Source organism: Rhipicephalus sanguineus, chromosome 1 (genome assembly GCF_013339695.2).
Source record: "Rhipicephalus sanguineus isolate Rsan-2018 chromosome 1, BIME_Rsan_1.4, whole genome shotgun sequence".
Lineage (NCBI taxonomy): Eukaryota > Metazoa > Arthropoda > Arachnida > Ixodida > Ixodidae > Rhipicephalus > Rhipicephalus sanguineus.
In genome coordinates this window covers 148,221,251-148,246,215 of record NC_051176.1, presented here as the reverse complement: position 1 = coordinate 148,246,215, position 24,965 = coordinate 148,221,251, and the positions used below count along the sequence as shown (strand labels likewise).

At 45.5% G+C, this 24,965-nt stretch overlaps 1 protein-coding gene across 2 annotated transcripts in view; it reads left to right on the top strand.

Moving 5' to 3' along the window:
• LOC119400030 (cyclin-dependent kinase 1) overlaps positions 1-24,965 on the top strand; it is a 45,828-nt gene that overhangs the window by 5,086 nt on the left and 15,777 nt on the right. For both annotated transcript variants that reach the window (XM_037666955.2, XM_049417126.1), the window contains exon 4: positions 19,558-19,684. In XM_037666955.2, the coding sequence (XP_037522883.1) occupies positions 19,558-19,684 (127 nt within the window). The remainder of the gene's footprint in view (positions 1-19,557; positions 19,685-24,965) is intronic.

Here is a 24,965-nt window from a genome sequence, read left to right as displayed (position 1 = left end):
CGCTGCCAATCGGTAGTCGAGGCTCCCGAGAACACGCGAGCCAAATATTATAGCGAAGCGAGCGGCGTGGAATTTACAATAAATTCTCAGTCAGCTGAAAATCGCTCCCTCTTCTCTCGACAAATGATGTATTAGTCCGCAATATATGACGCGATTGTCGGCAGTTCCACCATTGGCTGATGTTATAATCACGATAATACCCTCATTATTACCTTCGTTGTTAATTTTGAGTTCAATAAGTAGATAATATGTATGTTTATATTGTGTTATGCCGTTAAAACACCGAACAAACATTAATATTAGCACTTCCGGTCTCACCGACAGCTCGTCTGCTCGTAGTTGCGTGGTTGCGTTTTCTTCACCATGTGCAGTGCCGAAATCGTGAATATTTCTGTGCTTTTGACCATCGCCGGTTGCCGTTGAGAGTGGCAGCCGTTCGAGTGTTGCCTCGTCAGCTGGAAACTGCATCGTCGGCACGTTCTCACGACCGACCGAGACAGCGGTGCAGTATTTCTCAGATAACTATGCTGGCGCCGGCTAGCTTAGGATACCTGTGTTCGCTGTATGGCGAGAGTCCCGTTTGCTGTCTGTTCAGTATGTCATCGAGCCGTACCTCGGCGTATCCTCCCCGCAGTCTCAGGTTCCCGAGAAACCGCGACACAGCAACCAAGCAGACTCCATTTTCACGGTAGCTGCAGACAGCCGGGGGATGGGTCCGCGCCGGCCCGATGCCCCACGATCCTTTCTTCTAGTCTTTAGTTCTTTGTTGTCAGCCCGCACTCGCTGTGCGCCCGCATTTGAAGAGCAAACAGCATCAAAGTACCGCCTCTGGGAGAAGGGTGCACGCAGCTTTGCCGTGTTGAATACGATTCAAGCGCGAGCAGTGCGACGAGGCGGTGTATCGGAGTGTGGGTCGAAACCCATCACAGCTGTCATTCGTTCCAAACGCGCACGCAAGTTTGCGTCCATGGTTGGCAGAGCGATGAAAACACTACGGTAGTTCGAGGTGCACACCCAACATTACCAAACCGAGTCGCAGTCTTCAAGCACGCGCGATACACGGTGCGATGAGCTCCGCCGCTCGACGACGACCGCGCGAGCCGACCGGAAGTGGCGCCACAGACCACGTGGTTGCGCCGAGACTCCAGAGAGAAAAAAATGAAGAAAAAAAACTCTTCGGCGCCTCCTCGCACCTCCGCCCTCCCTCCCTTCATGCCCCGCGCAGATTTCCGCGCGCTCGCGGCGTTGAGTTGAGGGAGAAAGCTGCGGAACGTGATCTCTATAATTTGGTAACACCAAATACTTGAGTGCGACGAGGCGGTGTATCGGAGTGTGGGTCGAAACCCATCTCAGCTGTCATTCGTTCCAAACGCGCACGCAAGTTTGCGTCCATGGTTGGCAGAGCGATGAAAACACTACGGTAGTTCGAGGTGCACACCCAACATTACCAAACCGAGTCGCAGTCTTCAAGCACGCGCGATACACGGTGCGATGAGCTCCGCCGCTCGACGACGACCGCGCGAGCCGACCGGAAGTGGCGCCACAGACCACGTGGTTGCGCCGAGACTCCAGAGAGAAAAAAAATGAAGAAAAAAACTCTTCGGCGCCTCCTCGCACCTCCGCCCTCCCTCCCTTCATGCCCCGCGCAGATTTCCGCGCGCTCGCGGCGTTGAGTTGAGGGAGAAAGCTGCGGAACGTGATCTCTATAATTTGGTAACACCAAATACTTGACGGATTCGAAAAATTTTTGCGGCATATGACTCGTGAAGAGTCATACGTCAGTAATGAGACTATTCCAATATAACTAAGAAAGGTGTTGCAGGGCCCCTTTAACGGGCACCTCGGCATTTTATTCGTGGCTCATGGCGCGTCGGCTATCACGTGGCACAGTTTTCATACACGGTGATTTGCCACTGCTCCATGTCGGTTTTGTAATCAAAACGCGCAACGAGCGCTTTGATACGCGTAACAACACGCTCTGAGCGTAAGAGGCGTCGCTTCGTGCCGGCTGTGGACTACACGAGCATTTAGGCTTAGCTTTACGACCAGTGTATCGGTAGTCGGCCGTTTTGCTGTGCGACTGGCATGCCTCCCTTTTTAGATGCGAAGCATCTTATGGCGGAGTTCAATCCGGTGGTATGCCGGTGGTGGTGTGCGGCGTGACCACTCTTACTGCGCATGCGCTTCCTCCTCCCACGCTCCCACCTTCTCGTACCTTCTCGCTCCCACCTTCTAGTCTATGTATAACAGGCCAACGTGGGTTGCGCGCGTCGAGAGGAGTTATCACCCACCCCTCCCCCGCTTTCAATTGTCTTCATGCTCAAAGAAAATGTTAGGGGTTCTGCGGCACTCTGGAAAAGCCTTTGGGGGTTCCCCAAGGTTGGAAAGCTTGAGAACCCCTGCTCTAGCGATTTTGCACGAAAGGCGGCAGCGGACTGATGCGAAGCGCGTCTGTGTCGTCCCCTAATAAAAGCGTGCAGTACGTTTACAACGGCGCTACGCTTGCGTTTGACGAGATAATCAGTGCAGCGAGGTTTCTTGGGGCCCGCGCCGCACTCTTGAAGGCGGTGCCGCACGAGGTGGCAGCGAACGGCGGTGCAGCGCGCTTTTGTTGTCGTCTGTTAAAAGCGTGCAGTACACTCGACGCTACGCTAACCGCGCGGCTGAGCAGATAGTCGAAGACGCTTATAGTGATGTTGTCCTAACAAAGAGTAACACTGACGTGCAGGAAGCTCTGGGGAAGCTTCAAAAGCTAAATAAGACGTACCAAAAGCCAAAGCAATAATCTGCTAAATCATATCACTCATCTTAAGCAAAGGCCTACTGCTATGTAACTGTTCTTGTGCATTCACAATTTTTTAGGGTTTTTGGTAAGTTTGACGCTTTTTAGTTTTTTTTTCTCAAACGTTTATGAAATGAACCTAGTTTCCAGAACCTTTTTTCAATTATCTCATATGTTCTTTTTTACTTGAGCTAGATAGGTCGCATGACATGTAAAACGGTTGTGTAGTTCATACCTGGCAATAGTCTAAAAAAGTTTCTCCAAAGTCTGTTTCGGTGTTGTGTATTCTGAGCCGATTAAAATATGTACTTGTCTCCCCAATTTGCTACAAATTTGCTGTTTCAAGCTCCTAGGACGACATATTAAATGCCGTTAACTGCTCCAAATCAAGGTTTTTCTGCTCCAAAATCGAAAGTGTGCTGCTCCGAAAACTGCTCCCAGTTCAATTTCAGCCGTCTCACCCCTGCTATTCGCCAACTCGGGTCACATCGTAACAGAAGGGAAGGCGAGCGTACACGGACACAAAGAACAAGACAACACAAATGTGACATTTCTGTTGTCTTGGTCTCTTCTCTTGCGCGGTGTTTGCACTCATTTCCTATTATGATGAGCCCCTGCCAGCTAGTTAACTTTGTCATTCTGGTCACATGTGCAAAAAAAAGTTTTGCAGTAATGCCAGCTTAAAGGGACACTAAAGGCAAATATTAAGTCGACGTTGATTGCTGAAATAGCGGTCCAGAAACCTCGTGCTACTTTTGTGCCAAAGAAGTGCTTATTTTGAAATAAAATCACGTTTTAGTGGTCCGCATTGCGTTAGCGCACCCGCCTGTACTGCGCGGCGGCGTGCACCATTCGGGCATCCGGCATTTTGTCGAACTTTCTGTCAGAGCGACTTTCACGAGCGGGCAGAACACAGGTGGCAGTACGCGATACCGAAAGTACCACTGAGACATGACCGCGTGAGCGAAGCCGGGCGAAGCGCAGTTCGGCAAAAACGGAACCTTTGAACCACGCGCGCCGTTCCTCTTGGCAACGTCAAAGAGGTTCTTTTTTCCATGAATCAAACAGAAACGAACAAGCAGCATTTTATTATATCTCTTGATGCACGGAAGGTTCTTTTTTTATTGCAGTTAGTTTGATTACTAGTGATTAATTGTAGTCGGACGCTCTCACGTCATCGAAATCATTTCCAAAATGTCCCACTCGTGGCGCACGTCGTGTGATACATTTAGCTTAATTTCTCGGTAAGTAGGGCACTGCAATATTGGCTGTTTTAGACGTCATACATTGAGCTTTCACTCTGACATAAATTATTTGCCTTTAGTGTCTCTTTAACGGCTGTCTGCCGCTTGCAGCACCATTGCTGTCGCTAGCCTCTGTCACGCCGGCAAATGGCAATTCTGCTGTGTTTAAGGGGCGCTAAACGAAAACAATGAAGCAATTTAGACTGATACATTATTCACTGAGAACTTCATTGTCGTTAAATCTTAGGTTGGTAAATATAAGAGAAAATGGTCTGTTTCATTTTTAAAGTTCACGCTGAAGTTTCGTCGGTGTGACGTCACGGATTTTAGTGTTCTTTTTTTTTTTTTTTTTTCGCCACATGGCTCAACAAAATTTGCTGAAACTTGGTACCTTAAGTGTTTGGCCCCCTCATAGGACAATGTACTTCATTTCTTACTGATTAGGAACAGTGTAGGCTCTAGAAGACTCGGTCAAAATCAATGACGTCACATCGAGTTGGTGCGTGAACTTCGAGGTGGTGTCGCCACCTGCATATTTTTTTCCCACATTTTCTCGCTTACCAAGCGTCCTTTTGCGGCAATGGTTGGGCTTCTCTAATTGTCAAAGGGTAATTTACTTATATAGGAAAAGTCGTTTTTCTCTTTAGTGTCCGCGTTGGTGTGTTGTTTAGTTCATTTTCACTGGATATCCTCCTAAATGCGTAGGCATTCTTATGCCTACTTAGCGAGAAAATGGCCCGTCCGTCCCCATTTCGGCATAATGATTCGTCTTACGAATTGCTATGAAGAAATAAATGTATAAACAAAAATTTTCTTGGCGGTGCGGGGTATAAACCCTGCGCTTTGAAGTCGAGTGTCTTACCCATTGAGCTAAACACACACGCTTGTAGAATGTGAATATATCTAAACCATATGAATGCGTTGTACCGACGGCACAAAACAAATGTAAATAGACGGCACTTTCTATTCATGCATGATGCACAGCACTGGACAAAGACGAGAGACACCGGGAGTGTTGCGCATCCAGTATGGATGGGGTGTCTCGATACCAGCGTGCCTTTGTGCAGGGCGGTGACATTTGTCGCCATATTGTGTCGGAACATGTAGGGACGCGCTAAACTGGCAACACCCCACAATGCGACAGGGCAACGCGCGCACGTGTGTCTGCGTCCACTGGTCTGGCGGCACGGTCAGTGGGTGTCACCACCAGTGTTGCGGAATGGGCGCCCCCATTCCAATTCCATTCCGGGGAATTAGAACTTGCCACAATTCCATTCTTTTCAATTCCTGGGAATTAAAAAACTTAGCCCATTCCCACTCCGGGAACAGCCGAGCAGTTCAATTCCATTCCTGTAATTCCTTAATGTAGGAAAGGCATCTTGATACTTTTATCGAGTTATGAACACCTCATAAAGCCGATGTCATCACATGCATTAAGAACTGCAAAAATACGCAAAGCACATTACCAAGGTCGAGGGATAGTAGCTTGGTGACATATCTCATGCAGTACAACCACCCTACTAATTCCCATAGGGGCAGTTCTCCCGCTACCTATAGTATTTGCATGGTCAGCATGTTTGAACGAATGGTGGTGTTTTAATATTGTTTATGCTTAAATGTGTTAATGCTAAAATGATGACATAGCATATTTTTATGCTGACAAAAGTAGTGTTCAGGAAGACTAAGCAGTTTTGCCACGTGTCCGGAGCGGTCGTGAATATGGAGAAAAGTAAGATTTGGTTAATGGGGAACAAAACCCTCTAGATCTGCCGGTATTAGTTGGAAGAGTGCACTGCTCGGGCACCTTGTGCCTTTGCATCGAATACGGAACACGGGGCCGCACTGCTCGTCAGCACTCACGCTTGTCAAGCGCGCCTGGCAAGGATGGATGGGGTGAGAACTTTGCGTTCGCCTGTGCACAGGTATGCAATGTCTTCCTTGTCGCAAAGGTTATTTACGCGAGTCAGGTACTACACTGCTCGTGAGATAAAGATCAGGGTGTGCATAGAGTATTCGCCACTTTCATGTGGGGGTATCAATGGGAGCCAACGCGCAGGGATAATTTGTTTCTCCCTTCAGTATCTACTGGGATAATGCATTTGTTTGTACACTAACTTATGCCTCGGTTTCTCTTTTACAAATTGGCAGATCGTTTGCATTTTTGCATCACACCTACCCTTGGCTCTGGCTAACTAAAGGTGGACCTAGAGAATGCGTTGTGGCCTTCGACTTCGAAAAAACATGTACTCTGGCCTACATGACTAAATTGAGCATGATATTACAGTAGTAGCAATTAAGGGTGTAGCAAAATACGTTCCTTCCCAATGCCCTCATTGCTTGGCGATGCGGACACGGGTATGTGCCGAGTCATAGCAACCAAGCAAAGAAAAGATGCAAGGAAAAAGGATAACGATAATAATGAAATGATCCCACCCCGGAGCAGTGGGAGTGCGGGCTGACCAGCTCTCAGCTCAAGACTCTGGAACGCCTGATCTCCCGTGCTAGAGCAGCAGCGGTCACTCGCAGCTTTTTGAACTTTAAAGAGGCCACCCACCTTTATTTTATTTTTATCAGTTCAAACAAATCTTTTTACAACAACACGTCCTGCAGTCGGTCACTAGTTCTTTGGCAATCACTATGTCATAAAAAGTGCTTAGGTGTCTTCGTGATTTTTAAATGCTGCAACAAAGGCCACAAGCAGTGCAAGGCGCAAAAAGAAGCTTTATTGTAGTTTTATTCATCAAAATTTTGATACGAAAGGTTATGAGCTAAACGGGCGCTTCGCTCTTTAGTTTTTATAACGTGAAGTGTGAATGACGGCTTTAACAGTTGGTTCTTTAAAAAAAGAAAGAAAAAGTGAGATAAAACAATTGCCGTCTACCTATGTGTTGCACTTCACAAACATGAGCTGCTCGAAAGAGGCGTTTGACAGCCGATTTTGCTTTGCTGTCATTATCAGGGATGCCGTAGAAAACATGCGTTCCACGTCAGCTGACGTCGCATTCACTGAAAACTGAGGCGGGAGAGTAGGTGAAAGCGCCTTTCGTTCGCTTTCCTATAGGTCAGGGGCTTAATCGTGTCTGCGCAAATTCCCTCTGAAAGGTAAAGAGAAATTTCCGCTACAATAGATCCAGGCATGTTGTCTTGATGGGCATTATCATTTTGCCTGATGTTTTTAAACGTCAGTCTGCTTGGCCCTGCTTCAGAATCTGCATTCGCGACAGTGCTGGCGCTGTCCTGCCCTAACAAAAGGGGCCCCCTCCCCAGCACAGCAGAATGCATCTGCTCGGCTGTTGCAGCTGAGCACCAAGAAGATTTAAACCGTGGGTCTAGGAGGACACCCATAAAAAAAACAGAGTCAGTCCACGTGCTTGCGAACCGCTTCTCCAGGCTACGTTGCAGGCCTTTAACCGCCTCTTTGCAAAGAAGTGTGCCTTTGCTTAAAGGGGCCCTGCAACACTTTTCGAGCATGCTCAAAAAGCGCTGCCGATCGGTAGTCGAGGCTCCCGAGAACACGCCAGCCAAATATTATAGCGATGCGCACGGCCTGGAATTTACAATAAATTCTCAAAGTCAGCTGAAAATCGCTCCCTCTTCTCTCGACAAATGATGTATTAGCCCGCAAAATATGACGCGATTGTCCGCAGTTCCACCATTGGCTGATGTTATAATCACGATAACACCCTCATTATTACTTTCGTTGTTAATTTTGAGTTCAATAAGTAGATAATATGTACGTTTATATTATGTTATCGCGTTAAAAACACCGAACAAACATTAATATTAGCACTTCCGGTCTCACCGACAGCTCGCCTGCTCGTAGTTGCGTGGTTCCGTTTTCTTCGCCATGCGCAGTGCCGAAAACGTGAATATTTCTGTGCTTTTGACCATCGCCGGTTGCCGTTGAGAGTGGCAGCCGTTCGAGTGTTGCCTCGTCAGCTGAGAACTGCATCGTCGGCACGTTCTCACGACCGACCGAGGCACGGGCGCAGCGTGTCTCCGATAACAATGCTGGCGTCCGGTAATGGCGGCGCTTCGGGGTCGTCTGCCAGTGCCGTCTTACGAGGCGGTGTATCGGAGTATGGGCCGAAACCGATCTCAGCTGTCATTCGTTCCAAACGAGCGCGCACGTTTGCTTCCATGGTTGGCAGAGCGATGAAAACACTACGGCGTTCGAGGTGCACACCCAACATTACCAAACCGACGCGCAGTTTTCAAGCACGCGCGATACACAGCGCGATCGACTCCGCTCGACGAGAACGACGCAAGCCGACCGGAAGTGGCGGCACAGACCACGTGGTTGCGCCGAGACGCCAGAGAGAAAAAAATGAAAAAAATGCCGCCGGCGCTGACGTCGCCTCCTCGCACCTCCGCCCTCCCTCCCTCCCCTCACGCCGCGCGCAGCTTTCCGCGCGCTCGCTGCGTTGAGTTGAGAGAGAAAGCTGCGGAACGTGATCTCTATAATTTGGTAACACCACTTAGACTTGACGGATTCGAAAAATATTTGCGGCATATGGCTCGTGAAGAGTCATACGTCAATAATGGGACTATTCCAATATAACAAATAAAGGTGTTGCAGGGCCCCTTTAAAGGGACACTAAAGAGAAACAATGAATTGGTTTAGATTGATAAAGTGTGCTCGGAGAACTCTTGTGTAGTTTATTTCACCACCATAGGTTTAATATCAAGTTCAAAGTTTCACTTTTAAATTTCGCGCCGAACTTTGTAATTCGTGACGTAAAAGACTTCAAAGAGCATTTAACGTATCTTGGCGCCACTGGCTCGACGAAATTTCCACAAACTCGTCATGTCAAGTCTCTGGCCCCCTCAGAGGACAATGTACTTCGATTTAACCGTTTAGGAACTATGCAGGCCCAAGCAGGCGCCGTCAAAAATATGTGACGTCACGGCAAATGGTGCGAGAATTCCAAGGTGGCGTCACCACCTGTATTTTCTTTTTGCGCGTTTTCTCGCTTATTAAGCGTCTTCGCGCAGAAAGCGTGGTGTTTTTGGTATCGTGGAAAACTACTTTACTAATGCGAGAAAAATCGTTTTGCTCTTTAGTGTCCCTTATAGGTTTCCGCAAGGGAAACTTCCAGGGATGCAACAGCTGCGCCAATTTGATACAATTCCTTATTTTTGCGCCAAGCTGAGCCAAAACCGTGACATTGGTTAAAATTGCGCCACGCTGCGCCAAAATGCCCGACCAGCTTAAAACATTTTCTGTTGCAGCACGTAGCAGGATATACGAGCCACCCACTGATGGCTGCCGAGATAGCGCGCGCGCCAGCGATAGCAACCGCGACCTTAAAATCAAAGTTCAAAGTTCTACTCAAGAGACAGCCCCCCCCCCTCCTCTCGCGTCTTTTCATGCTCGTTCAAGACGGGTGGGGCGTTTCCTCTATGCTTTGATGGCAGGCTTCCCGAGCGGAGTGGTGTTATCGCATACGCCCTCCGAGCGACGGAGATGGGCTGGCTCGTTTGATATCTGCTTCAGCCGCGTTCGTCTCCCGCACTCGCATACTATGCAGAGGGATATGTTATCAATTTCGACTTTATACGGGAGATGACTGCAAAAAACTCGTCGAGAGTGTCCATATAGTTGCTATCGCAATAGAAAAGGACAGTAGTTCTCAAATTTCCTGATGCTTGTTTTATTGCGTGCAGAACGCTTTTTAAGCCACTTTTGCCGCAGTACATTGGTGTCCTGCGGAAAAGCACACTGAGATTTTGAAGGGGCTATTAGTACTAGCTGTCAGGGACACAGCACATTTTGTTCCTTAATTACACATTCATGCATGCGCCGTGTAATTACGAGTACTAGTACGATCGCTGACGTATAAGAAATTATTGGCAATCATTTGGAGCTGCTGTGTATGCAGTTTCTGCGGCCTTGAGGAACAACAGACAAAAGCATATGCCAGTTTTCTTTTTTCACTACCCCCACTTGCTCCTGCTTTACGAATCTCCCAAATTTCCTGGTTGCCAGGTTCGCAGGTCCAAATTAGCATTTCCAGTGCCTGTCGAAATATTTGACAGGCCCTGCAAATGCTAATGTGAACGTAGTCATTGTTCGCACCGTGGAGTGGCTCAACACACTGCTTTTATTGAAATAGCAGTGTTCACGTGCACTGTGCACGAATTAGCTGATGTTGAATGGCTTTTACGCATTTTTGTTTTCTTTTCTTAAAATAAACCTTCTTTGTTATACTGCTCCAAATTTGGGATTTCGGGCTAAAAAGTGCAGGGTTCTTTTCGTAACCTGCTCCAAATGTGGATTTTTGTGCTCTGAAAGCAACATTTTGCTGCTCCAAAAATTGCTCCAAATCCTATTTCAGTTGTTGCATCCCTGAACTTCGATATTTCGCAACGCGGGAAGCAAAAGCCTGGCTGTCTCGTGCCTTTTCTGCAGCAACTCTGTAGCTTCCTCTATAGGGGAGAGAAAATCAATCAAGTCTTGTCACCAGCCTCAGTTCATATTTAGACAGTTTAATCTTCTTGCACGCGTGCAGGGTTTCTGTCAGGCCTAGATGACTCGAAAAAGTGGTAACGAGCTTTCTCATTATTCGCAGCTGCGAGTTCCACCTCGTCGCGTTGTGAGATTCCAAATGCAGACCGGCCACATTCAACACTTCTTCCGTGTCGGTGGTGCTCTTGCGTATACATGCAACGATGGCGCCACATTTTTGTACGACTTCCTCGGCATTTGGGTCCTAAAATGAAGTGAGGACGACAATTAGTGAATATTGACACTGCAAGTACAGGTAGCGCAAACGACAAACATGCAATGCAATAGAGTTCCAGAAAGAGAATGATGACGTATGTAATCGTACGGTATTGCAGTCGACGACACACTGACACTCTTCAAGACAGCATTAGACGATATAAAGTGGGGACAGACACAGCCGTTTTCTCTAGCCCTACGATAAATTGAGTGCACATCAACTCATAGGCTGCACCTTCCTGTTCTTTAGGAATAAACTGTGCACGTAGTGTCATGGCTTCGGCACTACAGCTGTTATTATCTTAATGAAATGGGCTTTGTAATTCAAATAAACATACTGGTAGCAGGCTGCCGCCTCGCTGACTGGTCCTATATTCCAGGCAACTGTATTTATGGGCTGAGCGATTTGTACTAAAAGGAGTGACGTACACAGGATTTCATTTTCCCGTGTGGGGAGGGAGGGGGGAGGGGTGTAATAAAAAAAATAATAAATAGAGGGATATCAGAGGAGAAAAATAGCAAGGGGCACAAAATACAATGAGACAAAAATAGCTTGAACAAGGAATCAACCAAATCCAAATCTTTTAAAATGAAACTTCGGGACACCGTGGGCGTTCTTTACGTGACGTACCAGTTTTGTTCATTTTTGTTTGTCCTTAGATGTATTTCAGAACGGTTGATTGAAGTGGTGAGAGCTGACTTAGAAGTCGCTAAAGCTTGGTGCCTGGCCTGCGGCAGAAAAATGATCCGCAGCCACTATTTGATGGGAAGCGGAGTTCGTGACCTCTGCGATGGCAGCAAATGCACCACGAATCCTCAAGATGAAAAAGCGAAGCACGCTCGAAAATTCGGCTAAACATGAGCTGGGGATAGTTGCATTATAAAGCTTTCACGCATTGAAACTGTGATAAGCACAGTTGTCCGCCCTTACTTTTCAAACTATAATTATTATATTCCTACTTCCTTTGTCCATGCATTCATAGCATATTAGTATTTAGCAAAGCTAGGCCCAAACAATTGTTCATGAAAATAGTAATAAATGAACGACGTATCTATCAATGCACATCAGATGAAACCAATAAGTTATTTAATAGCGCATACCTGCCGAATGGCGTCTTTTACGGCCAGGTGCAGGCTGTGGGCGGCGCAGCCAAATCGAAATTGCTCCAACTGATGGAACTCGTTTAAAAGCTCCTTCGTAAAGCATTCCGGGCAGTCGTCAAAATTGTCATCATCATCGTCCTCTTCAGTCTCCCACCCGGTAAATGCAAATGCGTTTATCATTGATGAAGCGTTATTTGTCACCACGCGAAGGACCTGGAAAATGAAATAAAAACAGTTAATGATGGTGAAATTACACGAAAATACATATTTGACCTTGTCAGCGATGTTCCACTGCAGCAACGTTGCGTCATACTCGCAGCGGATCCTAGCACCTGTGTGGCTCCCCGTCAGGTGAGTGAAACTGAGGAGGTACGTGTGAGCCGCGAAGTCGCTGTCCACGAATGTTGCTTCGACAGCCAGGAAGCCCTCCGTAGAACGTAACGTCCACATGTCTAGTGCGATACAGACGTACTCCGCCCCCACCAAAGACGATGATATTTTGGTCTTCAGCGCTGATGCTTTCCCGGGCAGGAACTTCTCTCTGAGGTCATCCCACATTAGCAACTTGTAGCCTGGGACGGTGACCTGGATTTGAAAGAATACAAAGCAAGAATACTTTGATGAAAGGCAACCTATAATATTTTTAAGCTTACCGTTACGAATTGTAGGAATCCCTCCCTCTCGACAACACGAAAGGGCTCCATGTTAGTGCAAATCATGTTGATTATGGCGTCGTCAAGAGCAGCCTTTCGATGCGGAGGCACAGAGCTGCACCCAGCGGTGAAGGTGGATGTTATATTCGGCTGGCTTGCGAGCCCTTTCTCTCGTTGCGTGTACTCACATTCGTGCTTTCTTTTTAGGCGCCGAATCAAATTAGATGAAACTCCGACTACAGCGTGTATAGTTTCGGAGCAAAGCTTGCAGCGTGCAGCTTGTTTGTTTTTTTTTTTTTTTTTTTTTCGCGGGTAATTTCAAAAAATTGCTTCCAATGTGCCATGTTGGCGGGCTTACTGCGTGCGTGAGCCGCTGGGTGCAGGAGCCAGTGTGGTAGTGCGTTACGGTAGCGCTTCTCTAGCCGCCAACAGGCACCGGTGCGGCGGAGGCGGCGGCGCCACCCGGGCCTTCTCCCCACCCTAGAACAGAGCAAACGTGGGTTTTCTGCAGCGCGAATCATCGCATCCGGACCGTCCAGACTCGGAGAGGCGCGGCTGTGGCCGTGGTTACGTGGGCTCTCCTGCTTCGGCTGGCTTCCCGAACCAATGCTTTCAAAAGTTTATTCTCTCTGTACAGAGGGGCAGGGCATAGAGCCGAGGTTACAAAATATAGAGACCAACTTCGGAGCAACACAGTCTATATAAGGACAGAATTGTAGTTGGCGCGTTGCATATAAATGTACCGTGCTTTTAGTCATCCAAGCCATTTAAAAAATACTGCTTTATTGTTAAATTAGAGGCTCTGACTTACTAATGTTTAAAAAATACTGCTTTATTGTTAAATTAGAGGCTCTGACTTACTAATGTTTGAAGTTTGAAAAACAGCGCATAGACGAAAACATAGTCTATATTTGGAAAAAGACGTAATTCCAATCCAATTCCATTCCGGACAGAAGGTGCTTAATTCCATTCCAATTCCACCCTTGAAATGGGTGGCCGCGCTGGCATAGAGGCACGCTTATCTTATAGTAAGAGATGTAAAGCCGACGTGGAGAATTGTACGAAAGCATAATGCAAACACGCATTTCAGTCACGGTATTTGCCTTTTGTTGGGCCGCACATTACAGACGCCAAAGGAGATGCGTGGAGATTTTTTTTTTTTTTTTTTCTGTTCCCCATGGACAGTGCCTGATCACAAGCAATTGCGGTCAGGCAGTGTCCATGCGCTGCACGATCATGAAGAGCCAACAGCATGCAGAAAACGTCAACCAATGTTTATGACATAGTAGCTAAACTACAGAAGTTGGCAGCAGACAGGTTGAGAAAATGTTGTGATCATTCAAATGAAACTCCTGCACAGAGGAGCGCTGTCTCTGCGCTGACACTTAAGCCACGCTCAAAGTGAGGCATAATGAAACTCCCGCATAGCGGCAACACCACATAGTCGCCAACGTTCAGGCTGTGAGCACTTCATGGGAGAAGGAACGGCGCTAGCGCACAGTAGGTCCTGTTTAGCCAGAGCTAAACCGTCAGCCAATTCTACACCAAAGCTGTTTATGCAGAGCCTGTGCCGTCAGCATACTGTTGGCGTGGTCACGCTTTAAAAAAAAAAAAGTTGCGTGATTAGGGTGGAGAGGAGGTGGTCTGATGAGAGGGGGAAGGGGGTCACGTGATGAAGCTTACGTAACGCAGGCGATTCAAACTGGTTTGAGAGGTGGGGGTGGGGGGTGTCACGTGATGAAGCTTAAGTAAGGCGGGTGATTCAAACAGTGGATTGAGGGGAGGGGGTGCACGAGATGATGCTAGCGTACGGCGGACGATTCAGAGTGGATTGAGACGGGAGCTTTTGCCCCTGAAATGGCAAGAGGTAGACTGGGGGTGACAGGAAAAGCTTGAAACAGAGGAGTCTAGGGTACTGAAGTAACGTAGAGTACTGGGCGAGTTGGTATAGATTAATGTTGAAGCGAAGCGCAAGGGAAAACGGGACACAGTAAAGAACACACAGGACAGGCGCTAATGGGGAACAGTTCCCCGTTAGCGCCTGTCCTGTGTGTTCTTTACTGTGTCCCGTTTTTCCTCGCGCTTCGCTTCGACATGAGTCTAGAGTAACCCGCGCCGACCAGAGCCATCGACTGAACCTAACTTAGCTTAAATAAAGAAACAACAAAGGGAGTGGCTTAGAAGTAAGTGGGCAAAACAGAAGAGATATGAAAGAGGCAACAGCTTCGCTGTCTGAGGGCTTTCGCAGCGTGGAACTGGCTAGACCTCTCTTTCTTTCCTTCCTTCTCTCTCTCTCTCTTTTTCTTTAAAGTCTGTGCTTGTCGCTGCTGTGAAGTTGCGACTGTGACATGGTGCTGCATACCTCATTGCATAAACCGGCAGGGAAACAGGAAGATAGTATTTCCAGTTCCATGTGGCACATTCATTTTCAAGTGGCTGCTGCGTAGGAGACATCAGAAACTCCACACAACTGTATCCAACCTCTGTTAGGCCAGATGCAAGTACCTTAATCTGGGCAATATTCTCATTAGCTTGTGCAATTTGTAGAGCACAAAGTACAGATAATTTGTAACAATTATTTTATCAGCAATCGTTTGCATGAGTTGCTTACTTTATATTTTAGAGCGCCGTTTCAAAAACAATGTGGAACGAGCAAGTTGTTAAACTTACTTTACCTAGAATTGTTTGTTCAAGTTTTCTAACGTTACATACAAAACAAAAATACTTTTGCTGATGGTGACAGGCAAGGAACAATTCTAGCACCAATTTGACCTACATTCACCGTTTCTTCTACGCCCCCCTCCCTTTTTTTTTTTTTTTTTTTTTGTTGTAATGAAAGTATTGTGGCCACCAGTGACGTGGTATGATTTAGTGAGCACATTTGACCACTGAGCCCTGTCTCCTGCATGCCAGGGGGTGGCTTTTCTACCGATAAGGATGTGTTGGCGCGCAAAGATGGCAGACCTATGCATAACTCTGTTCCTATACAGAGCATGTACAGTGACTCTACGAAATATGAGTGCCCACATTACTGAGCGCCAAGTTGGGGCACCTTTAAAAAACCGGATGCTGAACCACTCATTTAGCTGAATGAATGTTCTGACTGCAGCGGTGCTCAAGTGGTTAGTGTCCCACAGACAGCGATGCCGTACGCAAGGGAGGCATCGTTATCTGGATGGTGCGAATGAAGGGGGGTCTTGCTGATGTTGGGGGTGCCTATTGAAATGCTGTCTCTTCTGCTTTCTGACACGCGCTTCGCTTTGAACAACCTACTGCAACAGTTTGTGAAATGACCTTTGGTGCCTTTTAACGCGAAAGCAGTTAGAGGCTGGGTTGGCCAAAGTCCACACCTATAAAATGTCCGCAATAGCAGTGTCTGGAAAGCACGGGGCCTCTCCCACTGGCACTGACGCCGGCGCCTACAACTGCCACAATAAGCATCTGGAGTGCTATTGCGGAGCAGTTCTATTGCGATTGTATGGCGTTTTTTTATGCCTTTTGCCGCCATTAGCCGTCTGCCATTGGTAAAAATTTCCAGGCCACGCCTTTTGACCAATGGCAGATGGCTAATTGCGGCAATGGCATAAAATAAGTCATAGGATCGCTTTAGAATCGCTTCGTGAAAGCACCTCTGCAGACGCAGCGTAGGAGAGGAAAATCCCCCGCATCACAAGGGGAAATCCCCACTGCTTGTGGGGTCACAATTCAAAAACCATGCTCTTGATGTCACGGAAATTCAAACAAATGTGATCTTATGGCTCTCCACTGATGTAGAGCGCTGCTTTAAGATTTTGGGTGGGCATTATGAAGTGGTGCCAAAAAATAAATCATAACACCAGCATTATTTATGTGTTGCATTAGAACATTTGCGACTAAATTTCGTGATTATCAGACAGAGTACTGCTCATTAAAACATAAGTCTCAAAGAAAAATTTGGCTGTCAATGTGTCTTTTAGTGTAATTTCTGCCGTATGTCAACTGTTAACCAGGAGAAATGTGATTGCAATGCTCATTTGAAGCGAAAGTGTGTTTATGCACCGACAGTGCAACAAACACATAGTTTCTTATCATTTTGAATGTGGGCACTTGCTAAAAGCAGTTTGCACTTTTGGGAGTGTTGTTGTCTCCCAACAGTAGTCATCTACCTTGTTTGCATTTCCTTTCTTGAAAACTGCTGTGCAAGGAAAGGTGTGCGAGATAGATGGATGATTATAATCTCCCCCCCCCCCTCATTTTTTTTGCCCTGCTTTCATTGTCAATTACCTGTTCTCTGCTCATATTCTAGGAGTGTAATCTACAAAACTAGCTGCTTATTCAGTTCAGTATCTGTATGATGTAGAAGGTTGGGAAAAAGTTTCTGGCCTCACTTTCTCTCAACCTATTTACTGTGCTGTTTTGACATCACTACATGGCTACTGTATGAAACATCTTTCCAGTATGTGTATTCACTGTGACTCTGCAACATTTGTGTCACGCTGCACAAGACTGCTCAGTTGGCAGTCCTCTCAATTTTCCGGAACCACTGAGAATCAGCTCGCGGTGGGGCATGCAATATTTTTAAGAAATTCTGCAGCTTGACTTCAGTGGTGCAGGCACTATGCGATACTGTAAACGAATGCTGAGGTGCTGACGTGGTGCAGTCCTTTCGTGTTATTAGATGCGTAGCATCTTATGGCGTAGTTCAATCCGGTGGTGGTGTGCGGCGTGACCACCCCTACTGCGCATGCACGAACCCTCTCCACACACTTCCTCTCCACTTCCCATCTCCCCTTCCCTCTCCTCCCCCTCTCCACTTCCCCTCTGAAACGCTGGCTCGACATGCCGAAACGCTGCTTCGCATCGCCTCATGGTCCCCTTTAGCGGAGATGGTGCGATTTTTTTGCTTTATAATCGGGTATGGTCGTTTATAATAAAAAGTGTAAGCATGCTCCATCTTGCAATGGCACTTACGCCTATGTGGTGTCTTGCGCCTTCTGATATGAATTACCCTTTCCTGCCCGATGAAAATATAAAATTGTTCAAAAATTAAAGTGTGAGCAAAGATTTTTCTTTTTTCATTTTTTTTGGAGTACCATGACCATGCACATCTCAAAATTTAAAAACCGGGTGCTTACATTTAAAATAATTTGGGACTGAAAGGGTTAAAAACCTGTTTTTCTTTTCACATATGGTAATCATATTAATGGCTCAATCTGGTAACACCTATGGTGGTATCCTGTATTCAATCCATGTGTCATAATGCACAAAAATGGTAGCCACTTGGTTAACCCTTTGTGGCGCAGTGGGACTCGTATGTCCCACTTTTTTCTTCACCATGTTCTAATTGTTTAGATCAAAACCACGGAATCGATTACTTTCAGACTTTTAGTGCGACCGCGTGGATGTTCTAGAAAGCGGTTTTGGTAGTTGTTTTTATGGCATTCACAAGGTGCCAGCAGATAGCCGTGTTCCACACGAACCATTCCGCTTGCACGCGCTGTATTCTTTTTTTATCAAATTTTGGCGTGCTCTCCACTCGATTCAGCATGAGTGGTATGCTTGAAAAGTTTACTTCATACTCACGAGTTCCTAAATGGGCTATTATAGTGATTTTATTCGTTCCTGCCCATACAGTTTTCTCAAAAATTTGTGGAATGCAAGGTTGACAACCTTCAGTGATATATTTTCGAAAGTGTGGCCAGTCTAATATCGTGTGCAACTGATATTGTGTGTGACATTGTGTGACAACTAACATTGTGTGGAAGAAGCAGTTGAGCTTCCTCCACGGACAAAAATTAGACTTGCAGGCATGTCCAGTACCCACATCTGCTGCTCGAGTGCTGTTAGCAGGGGGGGTGTACAATAAATATTCAGTTTTTTTTTTTTTTTTTTTTTCTGTGATAAAGAGTAAGTGTTTGTAAGCTCTGACCTTTGTGGTTTGTAAGGCAGCAGCAACTTGGCATAAAGAAAATAAAAGTACTTTTTTTTCTGAAACGGTCATTGGGACACATATGTCCCACTTTTTTCTCAAAAACCCTTAATATAGAGCTCAAATTTTGTGCATATGATAGAAAGCTGATAGAAATGACAATGCCGCCCTCAATAGGTGGCTCGTGCATTGTTCACAACATTATGCCTTATAAAGGGTTAAAGTGGGATGACGTCTGATTTTAAATATGTCTGGAATTTCTGTTGCCATGGGCATCAAAAGAAAATGGCAGCAGTACTGCGTCTGAATCACCTGTTTTAGTAAGCGAAGGAAAGGAATTTTGAGGGCTCGTTTCTTTGTTCGACACAACCTTAATGAAAACCTGCACATAATGAAGTCAAGGAAGGTTAGAGGACATTAATTATACTGTTTTGAGTGTATTGTAGCAATTGTGATGTAGTAAAGAAAGTAAAGTGGACGAGAAGAGAACTGGCCGCAGACAGGTAATGAGCAGGCAGCCTTTGGATTAGACTCGTACGTAATGAATTACAATAATTATTACTTTTAATGATTTACATTTTTGGATGTTTTGTAGTTGCTTTTTTACTGTGGAAGAATCTATAGATACTTTTTTCAGTAATCAGTTACACATAACCAAAACCTTATTGAACGGAAGCTGCAACAAGTAGCACGGCCTTGAGCACTCGTATTTGGCATGAAATATAGCTAAATGCCCACTGTTGTGCCACGAGTATTTCGTAACTGCGTGTAGTCAGACAGGCAAACTTGAGAAATCTATATCAGTTTCTTCACCCTAATGCTCTACCAGATGTGAGCTAATAATAGAAGTTGGCTAGTAAACATTATTATTTTGCATAATGAACGGAATAGTCTAACCAGCTTGAACAATATGCACTAGTGTACAGTGGTTTCTGTTCGTGTAATACTTTGTTTCTTCACCTAAATATATATAAAAAAAAACATTCATGACACATAGTTGGAATGCGCGTGCAGTGCTGTGGCGAAGCAAGTACCTCACTCCCACTTTTAAACTTGCCAAATCGAACCCTTCTATGGTCATTGTTTTCATCAGTGAAAATGCTGTGGTTTGCATTGTGACATGCTTTTCTTTTTACTGTCAGGTTGGAAGATGTGCTCATGGAGGGTAGTGACAAGATCTACCTTGTGTTTGAGTATCTTTCGATGGATCTGAAAAAGTACCTTGATGGATTTGACAAGAATGAGAAGCTTTCCAACACACTTGTTAAGGTGAGTGCACTATGTGTTATCCTTGGAAATCTGAAAGTGCCATATTCCGCATTGTTGTTCACTCTCTGATTTTTAGAGATGGATGTTGTGTGCAACCGGGATTCACTGAAATGGTGCACTTTGCTGTGAAGTATTGCAGTGTAACTGCAGAATTTCTTCAGCACTGTCGGGGAAAAGCGGCAGATACGTATTTTAGGCAGACTGGCTTTTGTTTGGTATGATATGAGAATTGTGATATGTGGCAATATATAGTATTAATTAGGTGTTACCTGAGGCATTTTCAAATAAGGTTGATCACTTGAACCTTATGCCCATGATGGCAGTGTTGTACAAACATCATATTCTCAGTCAGTTACTTGTTCAGATGTTCCTCTCAACAGTTGGCTAAATTAATGGAGCTTATGAAAAAAATTAGTGCAGCTTGCACTAAGTCGCGTAAGGCTGGGTCATAGCGGTACTGGTGGGCACCTAGCTGGTCCTGGTTTGGCTAGACTTTTAATTACCCTCTCACCTTTCTTTTTTCCCACCCCTTGCTGTACTATACTATTCATGGCTATGCCTGCTCTCGCCAGGAACTTTTTTGCCAAGAATTTCTCTCTTTCTCTATCTGTATTTCTTTCTCACTCTCTACTTGTTGTCTCGCCCATAAGTTATTGCATCCCATGCCAGAGGAATAGGCGCGCATGTTCTGGGAGCGAAGCAGAAGACAGTAAAGAAGAGAGTGCTTGCCGGTTCATGCTGATGATAATTTTCTATCTACAACACGCAGCCAATCTCGAGCATAACAGCTCTGCTTAAAAGTGCCCATGGCCAGGTGCTCTTCTCCTCAGTGTTGCAGCATTCCTCATAATATAACAGAGGATGGGCAGTCGAAATGTTGACAAATGTCTTGCTTTCGCAGGACATTGCATTGTATGTTACACCGGTGGCTGCTGACCTGAAAGTTAAGAAAGGGAAAATAGACAACCATCCATTTGTAGCACGAAGCCACAAGGAAATTCATGGAAGCCACAAGGAAATGACCTGAAAGTTGCAAGTTCAATCATGGCCACAGTAGTCGCATTTCAATGGGAGTGAAATGCTAGAGGCTGTGTCCTTGATTTAGGCGCACGTTAAAGAACACCAGGTGGTTGAAATTTCCGGAGCCCTCCTCTACGACATGTCTCATAATCGCAGTGATGCGATTGCTGTGCCAACTGTGCCAAAATGCACCAAGAGGCTACATTGGGCTATATTTTGATAGAAATCGCATAATTTGCGCCGAACGTTGCGCCAAGACGTCATTTTTGCGGTCTTTAGGATGGCAGGCACTCGAAATATATACTTAAGTTACCGCTCTTAAGTTTTAGGGGTGACTGGAACAGACAGGCGAGAGCTGTGTAGTTGTAAAAAAAAATCTCTCGAGGCCAATAACTTGCACTCTACAGAGAATATTCAATTGAGCTAATAATGATGAGTAAGTAAATCACCGTTGCCGCCTAGCTGTTGATAGAGCTTACAGTAATGTTAATGCCTAACCAGCATTCGTGCTTAAACATGGTGCGTTGTGACCGGTCTTGTCCAGCTGGAAGAGCATGCGCACAATGTCTTGTAAACGGTGACTTCAGCACTGAATCACATGCCCTACGCTAAACTTTTGCTTAGTGCAAATAGATGGCAAGTTGGCAGGTTGTACGAGAGTACATCAAGTACTGACCCAGACTGTGACGCCGGGGAGGGCGGAAGCTGAAGTTGCCATGTATTGTGGCAGGCTCGCAGTATTTGGCTTGGTGAAAATGTGAAGTTCATAAGCGCAACTGTACTACATGTCTAGACTAAATTCAGCCATTAATTCTGCATGTTGAGTTTTCCAGTCGGGAGGGGGGACCCTGCCAAACAGTACCAACTACCTTATACTGTGAAATGACGTTGTCAAGCAGGGTAAAAATATTTACTCCATGTTGTGGAGTCAGAAAATACGTACTAATCGGTGAAATACGTACTAATCGGTGAAATTACAAGTTTTTGTAATACGCCAGTCTTTTATATGAAGATTGATTGCATTCATTAAAGTAAGCAGTACAATTGTACTTACGTATCGTAAAAAATTCCACCCGCTGAAGTGGCCTGTGGGATTTGGCTGGGAAAGCACCGTGACGCACCATCCCGGTGTATCGGTGTTTACATAAAATGTGAAGTCTTTCATTCTCGCAAATTTTGTTGAGCGCGTTGTTGTAATTCTGACACAATATGCCACTTATTTATTCAACCCTCTATTTTATTAACCGCCAGTGAACCGACAGCCTGAGTCTGTCCATAAAGTGCGACAGCATATACTTCACCGCGTTACTCGAACACCTAGGTTGTATTGAAAGCACAGATGTCACCGTAGTACTAGTTCTTTTCGGTAGTAATAAGAATGAGTGAAAAATTTGCACAGCTTGAAGCATCAGGGAAAGCCCCACTGAATAACAAATAAGTGTACCGCGAGGAAATGCTGGGTGGCCTGATGTCATAGGTGCGTAATTTTACCTTTGCTAATATTATATATAGATATACATTTATGTGTACTTATATTTATCTTGTTAAACTTGGTAAAACTACTCCCGCTTAGCGACTGTAATAGTTGTGTTGGCTGATTTGCTGCTCCAGAAGCTGCGCAAAGGTGATTTTGGCCAATCACATCAATGTAATAATATCGTGATTTTGGCTCGTAAAACACCAGCAATTTTTCTTATTAGAAACCGAAGCTATGTATGGAAAGCAAAGTGCAACCCTTATCTGTTATACTGTACCTGCCACGGTGGTCTAGTCGTTATGGTGTTCGACTGACACGTAGGTCGCGGGATCGAATCCCAGCCGCGGCGGAGGTGCACGTTAACACTTTCGTGACCGCGCCTATTCCCATCGATAGTATGTTATCGATGACTTCAAGATCAAGTTTTGGCACTCTCTCAGCGGTTCTGGACAGCTAACGCAATACAAAGCATAAAATAACATGTTTTTTATCACTTTTGTTTGCGAGTTTGTTTTTTCCACCGCGGGGAGATTTTTAAAGCTCGTTCGCAGTCGGGTAGGTGAGCGCTCGTTGTTTCGGACTTCGCGTCGACGCCGCTCGCGGGTGCTCCACAGAAACGGCGAATTTCGACGGATTTCGATTAATATGAGTGGTAATGTCTGGATGATGGTAGCACCACAGACACAGACGACGACTTCGATTCGCCAGGCTTCAGTACAGACGGCGAAAGTGCGTCAAACCTCCCCGGAACATCAGCAGCTATCCGCAGTAAGTTTCGTCTTCTCCTCGGGTCGATTTATCGCTGCCGCGCGTCGATGTAAACGTATCCGGTGTGTTCTAAAAATAACAGCTATTATCTGCAAGGTGTTAACTTCGTTCGGGCGGGAGCATTTGGCGCCGGCTGCAGAAAGAGCGCAGTTCTCTTCGCGAAGACGGCGCGGAGCACACTTTGACTCAACGCTCCGATGTGCTGCGCGGCGGCGTCTTCGGGTTGTTTTTTAGCGCAGAAGTCGTCAGAGAGATATGCAACCACACAGATAAGTGTGCGTGGATGCGTACTTTCGAAAAGCCAGCATCGAGTGAGAGGGACGGATCTATGGAGGGAGGTTACTGAAGAGAAGATGAGCAAGTTCGTCTCACTCCATGTGTACATGGTAATCGTTGAAGTCCCGCGCTTGCATTGGTGTTGGTGTCGACGACACACATTTCCAGGCCTTCGTCCACCGTCAGTGATGCCCCGGAAAAGGTTCAAGGCTTCTTGGGTGTCTTATCTAAAGAAGACGGCCGTCGCATCCCACGAGAATCGTCACCCCATGTCTTCTCTATTGCGACACATGAACGATTTTTCGACGCTATTTTTTTAACCCCGTCGGAACCTTTCAGTGGATGAGAAAATGGTGAAATGTGAAGGTCGGTATGGTATTCGGCAGTATACAGTTGAACCCCTTTATAAGAGGCACGCATGAGGGAGAAATTCTTGCCTGTTATATGAGATGTCTCTTATAAGCAGGGTACTAAGTTATGCATTTTCCTATCAACCCTTACTTTCATGTAGCACGCTGGTGTCTCTTATACCCCACGTGTCTCTTATAACAGTGTCTCTTATAAAGGGGTTCAACTGTATGAGCGAGAAAGAGGTTAAATGAGGGTACAATTATGGATTTTTGCAGATTTGGAACAGGCTACACTGTTCATTTCAACAAATACCCAGGAAAATTGAAAAATACCAGAACTGCAAACTATGCTAGGAAAGTTGAACAGAAATAAAGTTTTTTTTCCCTGAACATGCGCAGCCAGCCTTTGTTTCACCGCGTCGAGAACCTGCATCGCGCGGTGGCATGATGGGCACTAGTGCCTATATTCTTGTATTTATGTAAATAATCTGTGCACTTACAGAGCTTATATTTCCACTATTATTCTACGAGGGCTTGAGTTCAAAACGTATATTTCGATTTTTTTAAATGTTTGACCATTGCAGAGTAGCATTGGTGTTTTTATGAATCCTTCTTTCTTTTTGATGCATTTTTCTTTGTTTGATAATTTTTTTATTCAATTCGAAATGAATCCGTTGTTTGGAATTAATACTGTTGGAAAGACCAATTCTTCCTCTATCATTTGATACCCTACACGTTAGCATCAATTATATTCTGTGGCAGGAAAAAAATATTTCCTGGACCAGCAAAAAACAACCGATTTTTCCGCGGTCACGAAAGTGTTAAAGAACCCCAGGTGGTGGAAATTTGCGGAGCCCTCCTCTACGCTGTCCCTCATAATCATATCGTGGTTTTGGGACGTTACATTCCAACAATTATTGCTATTACACTGTGGTAGAGAGGAAATTTCTTTATGGCAAGAATGACATCGCTTTGTGCTGCATCTCATCACTGTGTGATACTGTGTTCTCAGATGCCAGAATTGACTTGGCTAAGGGTAGAAGCTCTTTGGCACATGTATACTACCATACAATAAACAAAATGTCAGGAGAAATACTTGGACACACTGAGTGTGACCTTGCGAGACAAGTTGACAGTATTTTGTTGTTAAAGCAAGTGTTGAGGCTTTTGTAATTTGCTGTGCTTTAACCTTTTGAGACGCTATGTACACAATTGTGTACACCACTTGTTTTTGGTATTTGTATCGACTAGGAGCTAAGAAAGAGCAAGATTTTTTGGTATTTGTATCGACTAGGAGCTAAGAAAGAGCAAGATACATTGAGCTTTGGATGAATTGAACCTCCTGCATAGTAAATTTGTCTTCATTTAACTTCATTTTGCAGCGTACTGT